The following is a 13,398-nucleotide window of genomic DNA, read 5'->3' on the forward strand; positions in this document are numbered from 1 at the left end:
AATCCTAATATTTATGCAAATACCTAATGTTGTGGAAAGTCAACCCTGTACAACTTCTTAGTCCATTTTAGAAAAATAAGAATGTCAGGGGAGTACTTCTTTTGCAACTTTTTATAATACAAAATTGTTTCTCCTACTCTTTGCTATGCCATCTTTCTCTTATCAATGAGAAGGTCCATGTCACACAGGATGCAAAGGGCTTTGAGAAATGGGAACTGCCTTGTGCAGTTTTCAATGGGAAAGAGCATCCACACTGTAGTTCTCAAGGCCAAAAGCCAAAGGCATTTTAAGCACAAGCAACTTTGATGGATAAGCATGGCTGTGTGTCAGTGCACCTCTTTTCCTATCCAGACCTCACATCCACTACCATAAAATGTCATGTCAATCATGTGATCTAAGCAGATGGTATATCCTTTGAAGAACTTAAAATTATAAGGTATAAAAATACATATTTTTATAGATAATTTTTAAAAATGATGTATGCTGTAAAGATTTGTTAAGATTTATGATGGTTAATCTTATGTGTTAATTTGGTTAAACTACTCATAATGGGGGTGGGCCTCGTCCAATCAGCTGAAGGCATTAAGAATAAAGATTGAAGTTTCCTTTAAGACATTCTACCAGAGTTTCCACCCTTTAGAGTCAAGACTGTAATGGCAACTCCTATCTAGTCTACAGGCTTGCCTTACAGATTGTAGACTTGCCAGCCTCCACAATGGCACAAGACAATTCCTTAAAATCTCTCCATCAATCCCTTAATCCATCCATCATCCATCAATCAATCAATCATCCTCACTCCCCAACCTTCACCCCCACCCGTTTACCTGCTACTGGTTCTCTGGAGAGTACTGACTAAACAAGTCAATCCAGCATATTCAATATATTACTTATTATCTTTTATAAAACAAATATATTTTTTTAAGGTTTTATTTATTTATTTGACAGACAGAGATCACAAGTAGGCAGAGAGGCAGTCAGAGAGAGAGGAAGGGAAACAGGCCTTCTGCTGAGCAGAGAGCCTGATGCGGGGCTCAATCCCAGGACCTTGAGATCATGACCTGAGCCAAAGACAGAGGCTTAAACCCACTGAGCCACCCAGGCGCCCCTATAAAACAAATATTTTTGTTCCTGTTTATGACACTGGTAAATTCTGAACCAACTCTTAGTTTTAAGATTATGATAAACACCCTTTATTAAAATCTTCATGAAACCAGCTAAGAATAAAGCTGACATATTGAGCTTAAGTACTTTCTCTAAAACTAGATTTAAGTATATATTATGTGTTTTCTGTACAAATTAAGTTTGTGTACTTTCTATAGAACAAATAGTATGAAAAGACAAAAGAAACTAGGTAATTATGACTCTCAGTTAATGATATTTGACTGTTCTCTGAGTTATCACATATAACAAAGTTCAGTCATTTTATAGGAAAATAGTAACATAATCATATTTGTACGTGCAACAGCTGCAAAAACAATGTTGTAAAAGTAGGGTATATATTATGATTACTTGTTGTTGTAAAACTAGTTTCAGGTCAGTTCTTCCTAGTATCATTATTTCCACATCATAAAACACACTTATAAATATCTTTATAAGTAGCAAGTAAATTACAATGGCTTTACTTCTATTTATATATTTTTAAAGATTTTTATTCATTTATTTGGCAGAGAAAGAGAGAAAGCATAAGCAGCAGAAGTGGCCAGCAGAGAGAGAGGGAGAAGCAGGCTCCCCACTAAGCAAAGAGTCTGTTGGGGGGTTTGATTCCAGGACCCTGGGGTCATGACCTGAGTTGAATGCAGATGCTTAACCAGCTGAGCCACCCAGGTGCCCTACAATGGTTTTACTTTAAAACCTAAATTATAGGGGCACCTGGGTGGCTCAGTTGGTTAAGCAACTGCCTTTGGCTCAGGTCACGGTCCTGGAGACCCTGGATCGAGTCCCACATCAGGCTCCCAGCTCCATGGGGAGTCTGCTTCTCCCTCTGACCTTCTCGCCTCTCATGCTCTCTCTCACTGTCTCTCTCTCAAATAAATAAATAAAATCTTTAAAAAAAAAAAAACCTAGGGGCGCCTGGGTGGCTCAGTGGATTAAGCCGCTGCCTTCGGCTCAGGTCATGATCTCGGTGTCCTGGGATCGAGCCCCGCATCGGGCTCTTTGCTCGGCGGGAGCCTGCTTCCTCCTCTCTCTCTGCCTGACTCTCCGCCTACTTGTGATCTTTCTCTCTGTCAAATAAATTAATAAAATCTTTAAAAAAAAAAAAAAAAAAAAAAAAACCTAAATTATATTCAATTAGAGTTATAAATGGTATATTATAAGGGCCTCCTATTATTTTATATATAACAGATTGATACCAGAGAAAATATTGAAATGATACATGTTAATTTTTTTTTTTTTTTTCAAAAAAACAAGTCCATCTCAGAGGCATTCAGTGGACCGAGGTACTTACTAATAGCAGAATCATAGGAGGTTGAGTTGTGCTCTCCCCTCATAAAGGGATATGGTGACAGGTAGGCATGTGCGCAGTTCTTGGATGCTGGCTGATTGGCTAGAAAGGAGACCAAACAGAGGTTGTTGTTATTGAGAAAATGAGAGAAGACCTGTTCCTAACAGAAGAGAAATGTGGGATCTGGGGCACACAAGCTAAACAAACTGCAGGTTAGATCAACAAGTTCAGAGAACAGTTGAATGAGGGGGAAAAAACTCCCATCAAGCAGCTGAGGGGACCTGGAAAGTGGATTCATCTAAAACATCTAACTCATGACATAGTTCAGTGCAGAGAATGCCCCTAATATCACCTTAAAATTAAAGGCACTACACTTCATTTATTTTCACAAACATATTCTCTAGTTCCTAATTTGATGTTTAGTGCATAGTAAGTATTCAAAAAGTAATTGTTTTAAAAATCTAATAAACTTAGATTTAACCTTGATCAGTTCTGAATAACATAAAAAGTATTCTATATTCTATTTTTAGGGAAAAGATGGAAATGATAGGTCATACAAGTTAATAATCCAAATGCATTTTTAGTATTTGAAAAAAATACAAGAAAAAACGTTTATGTTGTTTGAAAACTTGAAGATTTCAGTGCGTACTCTTTAAGAAGGAGTGAAATTCTTCCTTCTTCTAAGTCCTTGGAAAAGTCTTCCTCTTGCATAGTCTGATTTAATCTACCAGTCTAAATAGTTTTCATTGGAAGACACTTTTTCTCTTCCCCAAAATGTCTGTAAGAAAGCCTGTCAACTATTTCTTGCAAAATTTTATCTCATTATTACTTGTTTCCTTTTATGCATGCCTACTTGCTGTCAGCTTACTTGTCTTCCAAGATCTCATATTTTTATTATGTATCCTTTATTATATATATAAATGCCATATTTTGATAAATCACAAGAGTATATACCATATTTTGATATATCACAGAAGTATATGGTAAGGAGACTAATAATTTCAGCCTACAATAACCTTTGGGGTAAGATAAAAGCTAGTTATTTTCAAAGAATAATAAAATATAGGAAATACAGTGAAAAGAATGTATCATATTTTTAAGAGGCTTTTCTACTTCAAAAGAGAACTTTCAAGTTTCTATGAGAGAATGCAAACATCAAAAGCCAGGCATTTCTTCATATTGCCCACAAACTTGGTTAAAGCCCAAACAGAGTGAGCTTTCATCCACTGTGGCTGGCAATTAAGTTTTATTATTTAAAAAGATTTTTTTAACTTTAAAGTCACGAATATAAAATAACATCTCTATTTTTAAATTTTTAATTTGAGGTTTCGAGGGATAACCTATATATATATTGCTATGTTGCAAATATATATATATTTGAGAAAATAATATATATTGCTATGTTGCAAATATATAGACATTTGAGAAAAATAATAAAGGTAATATCAATGGTTTTTGTTTTTTGTTGTTTTTATTAAAGTTAGGGTATTTTAAATCAGAACAAGAAAACAGCATATAATTCAGTTTTTCCATAAATATTCAGACTCTTACTTTAGGTTAGAAAATAAAGTAATTATTCATATAGCCATTTCTACCTACTGAAAAAGAACCACTTCATGAGTCTTTTGAAGATATCCTATCAAGATTCTATAGTTAAGAATCCAATCCTGTATTGTAAATGATCTGTACTAAATAAGAAGCTGTTCATTCTTATTTTAATGACAAGGGGGAAAATAAAGCTAAATTGCACTTACTGTACCAGAACTTCCAGATACTGGAATCATTCTCTTCCACAATCCCATTAAACCAACATCTCCAGAAGAATCCTTCATGGTGGAAAGTGATGTTCTCTATCTACACAGAAGACAAATGAAGTAACTTGCCATCAACACAAAGTACATAACTTAAGTTACCATATCCAGGAAAATGTTAAAGAAATGTATTCCATCCCAAATAGTAATGGTAATAGCTTTCTACCTATCTCTTCTGTGAAGAAATAGGCACTCCACTACTAATCTCTGATTTCAAGAGGAAGGCTATCCTCATTTCTACCAAGTACATCAGTATTTGGAAGAAGAAACGCACATTCTGTTCACCTGAACACTTCCCCACTTCAGTTGCAAGAAGCCAATAATCCGATCCAAAGGCCACCAAAAAGAGTAAAACCCCCAAAGCACCAAAGAGAGCTCCAAAGAAGATGGCAATATTTAGTCTCATTTTCAAGGCAGTGGTTTCCCTTTAAACAAAATAAGAAAGTTAAAAATGGCAGACACTTAGCTTCTCAATTAAAAAAAGAAAACAAAAGAAAAGAAGAAGAAAGATTTTTTGAGTAAGCAGGATCTTCTTGAGAAGCCTCTCCTAGCTCATGTTGTGGTGGCTTCTCACTTGCACCCTGTGGGTGTATTTGTGTTCCCTTTGCTCTCCCCTGGAGGGACTCCAGCCCAGCAGCTGAGAATGGCCAGCTATTTTAGGATACTGATTGAGGAGCTGTCTCTCTCCCATGGGGATCAAAAAATAGCTGACCTTCCCTTGACTGTAGAGAGGAGCATCAGGAGCTGGTTAGAATGACCATTATTGCTGTTGGGTAATCCATAGAAGTGGAAAGACGATGCAGTGGTATGAAGTCATTGGCAGTATTGGTCCACCATCTTAAGTGTCTGAACAAGCCTCTCTTAGTCTAGAATGACCATTACAACCCCAAAGACAAAGACACTTAAGGCTCTCTTTGAATATAGATAAATAACAGCTATAAGAAACCACAAAGAATTCTCTTGAGTACAAGTGAAGTTGTAATTAATTCCTTAATTTCTTTTTGATACTTTTGGGATACAAAATAATCTGTGTAGTCTAATTGAATATGTAGAGTCTAGATTTATAAACTAGACAGATGTATACTTAGAAGATCAATAATAAAGTAACAGACTATTTAAAGTATAAAAAAGTACTTTCATGCTACATATGTTTTTACGTAAAAACAGCATTTTCTACCACAGCTCCCAGATCTTGTACAAGTTGCTTAAACAACCATCCCCAACATGGACAGGTTAAAAAAAAAGTCTCAAAATACATTGTTTTGTGGATTAAGATGAAAGAAGCTAGTCTACCCTTTCTTTTGTTCCCTTCGTTTTAAACAGCTGATTTCCTCATGTGTCATACTTGATTCTTATACAAACCACCTAAGGAATCGATACTTTCTTCATGCTTTGTCTTCTACAGTTGTTCTCTTTTCATGTCTGAATATGTCAGACAGTATGTTTAAGTATTGGTGTAGCATTTTAAAATTTGTACTATCTCTATGGCTACTGGGGTTTTTTTTTTTTTTAATATATATTCTCAACAATAACATGAGTTTCTGCATCTTCTGAAGAGGCATCAGCTCTACCAACTTCCTTCACCAATTCTTCTTCTGGTCTGGGACAAATCCTTAAATATGGATTTGGCGAAGGCAAGAAATGACTCTTCAGTAAGGATGTAAGGCCTTGGCCAGTTCCAACTAAACACAGTGGAGGGGCCCAAAGGTCACGAATAGAATTCTAAGTCACAGAATTGGTGGCTATGAGGGTTAAATGGAATTTAACAGTTGACCTGAGCTGTCCTAATGTTCAAATCTCTTTTGTAAGACACCCATGACATCAAGTCATGACATTTCTAGTTGTCTGTATAGAAGGACATCATTAATGTTCATACAACCAAAATCTTTTTCCCTAAAGTTTCCAAGATTAACCCTATTCAGTCCTCTGGGATTTCACAACACAAGTGTACAATCCTGTCATGACACAGAATTTTCTGATATTTTGAAGAAGCAGTCATTTCATGCCTCCGCAAACCACAACTGCCACTGGACCCCTACATGTAGATCTTGTCTTTTCTAAGCTAAACTTCCTATTCATTTAGACTAGAAATTTATTTAGAATTTATGCCTATTCCTTAGACTGGCACAACTCCAAATCTCCTTACTGTTCTGGTTCTTTGCTACAATTTTCAAGTATTCAGTTTAACTGAGGCATAGTAAAATATTCTGCATAGAGTTTAACACCTTATCACTATCACCTTTCTGATTTGGAGGCTACGATAAGCAGAGTAATGGTCTCCCCATTACTCTGGCCACACCCTAGTCCTAACTGTAATCACATAATCTGTGAATAGGTTACTCTTTATGGCCGTATCTTGGATGATACAGGTAGATCCAATATAACCATATCAATCTTTAAAAGAAAAGTAGAGAATCACTTCTAACAGAATGGTCAAAGAAAGAAATGTGACAAGAAAAAGGGTCAGAAATTTCCCAGTTTGAAGGTGCCACAAGCCAAGTAATGTGGATGGCTTCTAGGTCCTGGAAGAGGAAAAGAACACAGATTCACTTGAAAGCCTCCCTGAGGAAAAAACATAACATTACCAACACCTTGATTTGGGGGGTTTCTGACCTCTGGAACTGTAATGACAATAAATTTGTATTGCTACAAGCCACTAACTTTTTATCAATTTGTTACAGCAACAGTGAGAAACTAATACAGATGCTATTCCATAATTAATGTTATATCAGATCAAATTAAGGGATTTTGGGGGGGGTTGAAGAAGAAAATACTCTTGAAGAAGTGCTTATTGAGAACTTGTGAGGGTCCAGGCATTTTGCAAGATATTAAGGTTACAGTACATAGGCCCTGACCTGGAAGAGTTCATGTCCCAGTGGAAAAAATGATTCATTAGAATGAAGCACACAGACATTGTAATAATGAGCTTCTGGCCGACCTAGACACATTCTCCTGCTCCCCACCCACCCTTCTCCCAAGACTGGTGTGGCTGTGTAGTTGTGGTTGTGGTTGTAGGCACCGACACTGTTCTTTGGAGAGGAGGAGGGATTTTTTCAGGAAGGTTTTATTTTATTTAATCACAAAGGTTTATATGCATTATCACTAAATCTTTAACACAAATTCACAAACATACAAACAATTAGATTTTTAAAATAAGCAGAAAGGAACATAGAATTTTGTTATTATTATAATTCATCTCAATTTTGGTCTTTGTCATGCACAACAAATCATCTTTCTGACTAGGTCTGTCAATGAATAACATTTTCTTACCATTTATGGTTTATCCAAAAATTGTATAATCATTGTTACAAAACTATGTTTATTAAGTCATTTATTAGGTAACCAATCTAATTAATTCCACCACTCGTTTGTACACGTTAATTTGATAACACAGAGTAGTTCTGATATCATGAAACTGAACTCCTTTAGCTCCATTATCCCCAGTACTTATCACAGTACTTGACACACAACAGGCACTAAAATAAATAAATAAATAAATAAAATTAATTTGTATTAGGACTCTTGGCTGAGATGCAAATACATGACCTTCTGAGCTATCCAACTGGCAATCCATCCCAGAAGAAATGGCCCTGGTCTGGCATGTCCCGTTCTTTGTGAAACTTGGAAGAATGGATTTGGCAGGCGGGGGGTGGAGGGGGCCACGGGGAGGGGAGGGGCGTGTGTGCTTCCTCTGCAGATGCTCACACACCACCTTTTTGAGAATCCCCATCAGACTCCGAGAAATGAAATGGAATTTGCCATCCAAGGGTCAAAACGTGTCTCTCTTTTTTAGAAAACCAGACCCTTCGCCTGTCGTTTGCAACTCCTCTAATTTTGCATGATTCCTAAAATATTTCTAACAGCTATTCAGCATCTCTTCCTCAGATTCCCTCGGCAGCCTGAACAATTACCTATGTACCAGGAAGATGGCTAAAAAGCTGCTGGGTTCTTATCATCTGTACGGATTTGAGCAGAGGGTCTCTTTATCCCTTCACACTCCTTTCTAGTGAAAGGCCATGAGATGAGGAGAGACAGACATATTGAGGCACCAACCTCAACTCATAATAATCCCATAATAAAGCATCTCCATTGCCTATCCTTTCTGTGAATATTGAATCTATTTTTATGTTGATATGATTATCACACTGAATCTGCAAGGCCACAAGCATAAGCACATGGGAGAGCTTGACTGTCAAAAATGAGAAGCTGATATTCATGAGCATCTACCAAGTAGCAGACACAAACCTAAGCTCATTAAATATCTTGACTATGAGTTAGTCTACAATAGGCAAAATATGAAATAACCACTTTCTCTGTGGGCATTCACGCTCTTGGGCAAGGATCTTAGCATCTAAAAGTGTTCTTGGTGGCAGGAAGTAAAGATGCTCTCATTCACATGAACATGGCCAGAGGCAAACCAAAAGAGATCTGCATGCAGTCTCACCACCAAAGGCAATTCACAATAATTCATGGGTGATGTTTCTATGTGTATACCCTAAACATTAGCCCATAGCTTTGTTACAACTTTCAGTTATTCTCTGTGCTCCAAAGACTAAATGAGGAGGCAAGGCAGCTGAGTGAAGACTTTGGACTTGTTCTCCAAATACAATAAACCTGGGCACAAGCACAGGACCTGCAAGGACAGCTCCGTTCCCTGAGTTCTCCCCAACTGTCAGTCTTTTAGAATGAGAATTTCATTGAATTAAGAAGAGTAAGAATTTTCTTTCATAGATAGTGATCATGGGCAAGTCATTCAAATCTCTTAAGCTTCAGTTTCTTATATGGAAAATAGGAACAATACTTGAGAGGATAATTGCGGTATTAGGTAAGAGGACGAGTGTCAAATGTGTTGGTACGTAATCTACATTAGGTTTCTCTTCTATCTTGCCTTCAGCTGAAGATCAGATTTTGATGGAAAAAAAATTAACAATCATAATATAAAATAAAACTCCCTGAGATAGCATTCCAGATAGGACTCGGATTTATTTCAACAGACTAACCTCTCACCAAGCGCCTCCAGTACTCCCCACGCCCACATACATTGTCCTTCTTAGGCCACCAGCAACATCTCCCCCAGTCCTTTCCTATTCTGCTCCCTTCTCATTAGAAGTCTCTTCTCTTCCATGATGAACTCTTCACTAACCCACTCAACAAATAGCCACCAAGTCCCTACTATGTGCTACATGTTCTTCTAGGTGTTGAGTACCAGCAGCAATCCCCAAGGAGACTGTATTATACAACCTCTAACACTTTTCCCTATCTGTTTAATTACACTCTTGCTCTTCTATAGACACTTTTTTGAAGCATGTCTTGGGAAAACTTGGATCAAGAAATGTATGCTCGATGAACAAATTAATAATATATAAACCAAGGGTGCCTGAGTGGCTCAGTCATTTCAGCGTCTGCCTTCTTCGGCTCAGGTCATGATCCCAGGTCCTGGGATCGAGTCCCACATCAGGCCCCCTGCTCATTGGGAAGCCTGCTTCTCCCTCTCCCTCTGCCACCCCCCTGCTTGTGTTCCCACTCTTGCTGTGTTTCTGTCAAATAAATTTTAAAAAATCTTTTTTAAAAATCATATATAAACACTAAATGAAATCCCCATATAAAGTTTGCCACACTGTTCTTCTAAATGTTATCAAGAATGTTGGTCCCTGCAACCACAGTGTCTTTTTTTGAAGACCAAGAGGAAATTTCTGAATGCTAAAAGTTCTGTTTTCACAGATGAATACTGTGATTTTTTAACCTTAGAGATACTGTAAATCTTTATTCATTTAATACATATTTATCACATGCCTATTCTAAGACATATTGCTGTGTCCCAGAATGGTGACAATGAATAAACGGTGCTCTCTAACCTCAGTGAGCTTATATTCTCATGGCACTGAGAGTGCTTCTCTTCTAACCTGGGTACTTAAAAAGCTCAAAGCCAAGATGTACAAAGGTGATGTCCCAGCTTCCCACTCTTTCCCCTACCATCCTTCCTTAGTTTTCTTCCTGTGTGACCCTGATTTTCTCTCCCACATGTACTTGTTTAACCTTTTATTTTACATATGCTTACGTAAGCTGCTCCAAGTACTTTTGAAAACAACATAAAGACTTAACAATGAAGCAAACAAATTTAGATGCGTTGTGAAATCAGGTAGTAGAAGGCATAACGCACCAAACTAAGAAAGCTGGTCTGGTTTTGTTGCCTTCTGAAAGCTCCATGAACTCTTCAGTCATCCCTGCCATTCTGCTCTCATCCTGATCATTTCTACTATCATCATTCCATTGGGAGATCCTCCTGACTTCCTGGAAATAACTTTGTTTTTAGAATCTTTTGTCACGTAGAGAAATTGTGACAAAAATGTTTTTAGGTTTTCTTTTTTTTAATTAAAAAAAAGTTTAAAAATCAATCTTCTAAAACCTAGATTATATGAAGATCATTAGCACCATATTACCACCAAGATAGTGTGGTAAATTTCCTTCATGTTTTCTTCAAGTTAAATAAAACTTGACAACCAAAGTCTTCATGACCGTAAACCACGAGAGGCTTTGATTATTTTAATCCAGTGTCTTTTTTTTTTTTTTTTTTAGTTAACTGTGTTTTCCAATTGGTAAATACACTGAAACTTAGCAGAAATCCCAAGTCATGTTTAATTTGTGAGTGATAATGAGCAAAACATTCGTTTTACCAAAGTCATAATTTCCAATCCTGATACTGCAATAGTCTTAATTCTCTCAAAATACCACATTAAGCTAAACATTCTCAAAATGAAATTAATTTTAATTCATTTCAGTTTTTAAAAATTCAAGAATAACAGTACCCAGGACCTAACAGTACTGAACAAATTTATAAACAAACATAGGCATAAGTCAGAAATACTGTAAGTTTGGTTCCAGAGCACAGCAATGAAGCAAACAAATATCACAATAAGGCCAGTCAAGTGGACTTTTTGGTTTCCTAGTGCACATAAAAGTCATGAGTTTATATTCTCACAACACTGAGAGTGCTTCTCTTTTTCACTATACTGTAGTCTTGTAAGTGTACAAAAGCATCACGTCTAAAAATACAATGGGTATATCTTAATTAAAATATTTTATTACTAAAAAATGTGAACCATTATCTGAGCTTCAATGAGTGGTTATCTTTTTGGTGATTGGAGAGTCTTGCCTCCATGTTGATGGTTAAACACTGATCAGGGTGGTGGTTGCTAAAGGCAATTTTTTAAAATAAGACAACAATGAAGTTTGCAATCTGGGTTGATTCTTCCTCTCACAAATGATTTCTGTAGCAAGTGATGGTGTTTGACAGTATTTTACCCACTGTAGAAGCTCTTTCAAAATTGGAGTCCCTCTTCTCCACCTGTGGCTATTGCTTTATCAACTAAGTGTTTGTTATATCCTAAATCCTTTGCTGTCATTTCAACAATCTTCACAGCGTCTTCACCAGGAGTGGATTCCATCTCAAAACCACTGCTTTGCTCATCCATAAGAAGTAACTCCATCCATCAGAGTTTTATCATGAGATTGCAGCAATTCAAGTATAATAATAATGAAAAACTTTGAAATACTGTAAGAATTACCAAAATCTGATACAAAGACATGAGTGAGCAAATACTGTTGAAAAAATGGCACCAACAGATTTGCTCAATGTCAGGCTGCCACAAAGTGCCAATTTGTAAAAAACCAACTAACCAACCAACCAACCATCCCATGCAGTATCTGTGAAGCACAACACAGTGTCCTGCAATAAAACGAGGTCTGCCTATACAGAATCAAACTCTCACAAGCTTCTATAGACGGATAATCCATTTTCCAGAAAACTCTAATTTTTTTTTCTTTTTGGAGATTTTTTTGGGTTGGATTCTTTTTTGTCATGGAATAATATATTATAGATCCAAAATACTTATCTGCCATTCCAACATCTCTGAAAACCGAAAGCTGTTGGCAAAACAAACCTAATTGGCATAGGGATGGTGTATATAAATTATAGTGTGAATTTTCTTGTATTTTATTGCATAAGTATGAATGCATTTGATTAGAAGGCTCCCCCAGATTACATTGGAGGTGTTACATAATATAAGGCGTATTGCTTTTCCAAAATCCCCAAGATTATGACTCTAAACACATCTGGCCTGGGGTTACAGGTAAGAGACTCTGCTCTCATAGTCTTAAATATAAGACAATAGACTGCATCATGACCCTAAACTTCAGTTGCTTCTCTATGATCATTATTGAAACAAGATTTTACTGCCAATGAAACACTGTCATCTGTCTCTGTGACTCTACTGACTTCTTTTTTTGGGGGGTGGGGGGAGATATAGAGAAGGAGTGATGGGGAAGGATAGAGGGAGAGAGAGAATCCTAGGCAAGTTCCATGCCCAGTGTGGAGCCTGATGGGCTTAATCTCAGGACACTGAGATCATGACCTGAGCAGAAATCAAGAGTTGGGGGGCACCTAGGTGACTCAGTTTGTTAAACATCTGCCTTCAGGTCAGGTCATGATCCTGGGGTCCTAGGATCAAGCCCCACATTGGACTCCCTGCTCAGCAGGAAGTCTGCTTCTTCCTTTGCCTGATGCTCCCCTGCTTTTTTTTTTTTCCTCTCTCTCTCTCTCCCTCTCTCCCTCTGTCAAGTAAATAAATAAAATCTTTAAAAAAGAAAGAAATCAAGAGTTGGATGCTCAATGTACTGAGCTACCCAAGTACCCCTCTACTAACCTTTTTAAATTTTATTTTTTTATGCTGGTTCTTGGTTCTATGTGTGTTCATCCCCACTACCTTCCACATCCACCAATGTGACAACAGGACCACGTCCTGTAGTTTTAAAGGTTTAGATTTATTTTTTTTTTAAAGATTTTATTTATTTATCAGAGATAAAGCACAGGCAGACAGAATGGCAGGCAAAGGCAGAGGGAGAAGCAGGCTCCCTGCCGAGCAAGGAGCCGGATGTGGGACTCGATCCCAGGAGGCTGGGATCATGACCTGAGCCGAAGGCAGCTGCTTAACCAACTGAGCCACCCAGGCGTCCCTAAAGGTTTAGATTTAAAGACTTTCTCTTTTTGTAGATTATTTAAAGGCTTTCTCATCTTATAGGTAGTACAGAACAACAAACTCTATGTGGGTGATTAGTGGTTCTGTTTTTGTTTACTGCCACATCCCT

General features: G+C 37.3%; 1 protein-coding gene across 2 annotated transcripts in view; it reads right to left on the reverse strand.

Annotated features, from left to right (window-relative positions):
- Nucleotides 1-13,398, reverse strand: part of TMEM182 (transmembrane protein 182) — an 85,658-nt gene that overhangs the window by 50,639 nt on the left and 21,621 nt on the right. Inside the window, exons 1-3 of one of the 2 annotated variants that reach the window (XM_059134388.1) lie at nucleotides 4,529-4,849; nucleotides 4,198-4,297; nucleotides 2,447-2,545 (exon numbers count right to left, since the gene is read on the reverse strand). In XM_059134388.1, coding sequence (XP_058990371.1) covers nucleotides 2,447-2,545; nucleotides 4,198-4,297; nucleotides 4,529-4,660 — 331 coding nt within the window. In that variant the 5' untranslated portion in view covers nucleotides 4,661-4,849. Of the gene's footprint in view, nucleotides 1-2,446; nucleotides 2,546-4,197; nucleotides 4,298-4,528; nucleotides 4,850-13,398 lie in introns of those variants that run through there. The other variant, XM_059134390.1, reaches the window with a different exon arrangement.

This window comes from Mustela lutreola, chromosome 9 (assembly GCF_030435805.1).
Source record: "Mustela lutreola isolate mMusLut2 chromosome 9, mMusLut2.pri, whole genome shotgun sequence".
NCBI classification, from domain to species: Eukaryota; Metazoa; Chordata; class Mammalia; order Carnivora; family Mustelidae; genus Mustela; species Mustela lutreola.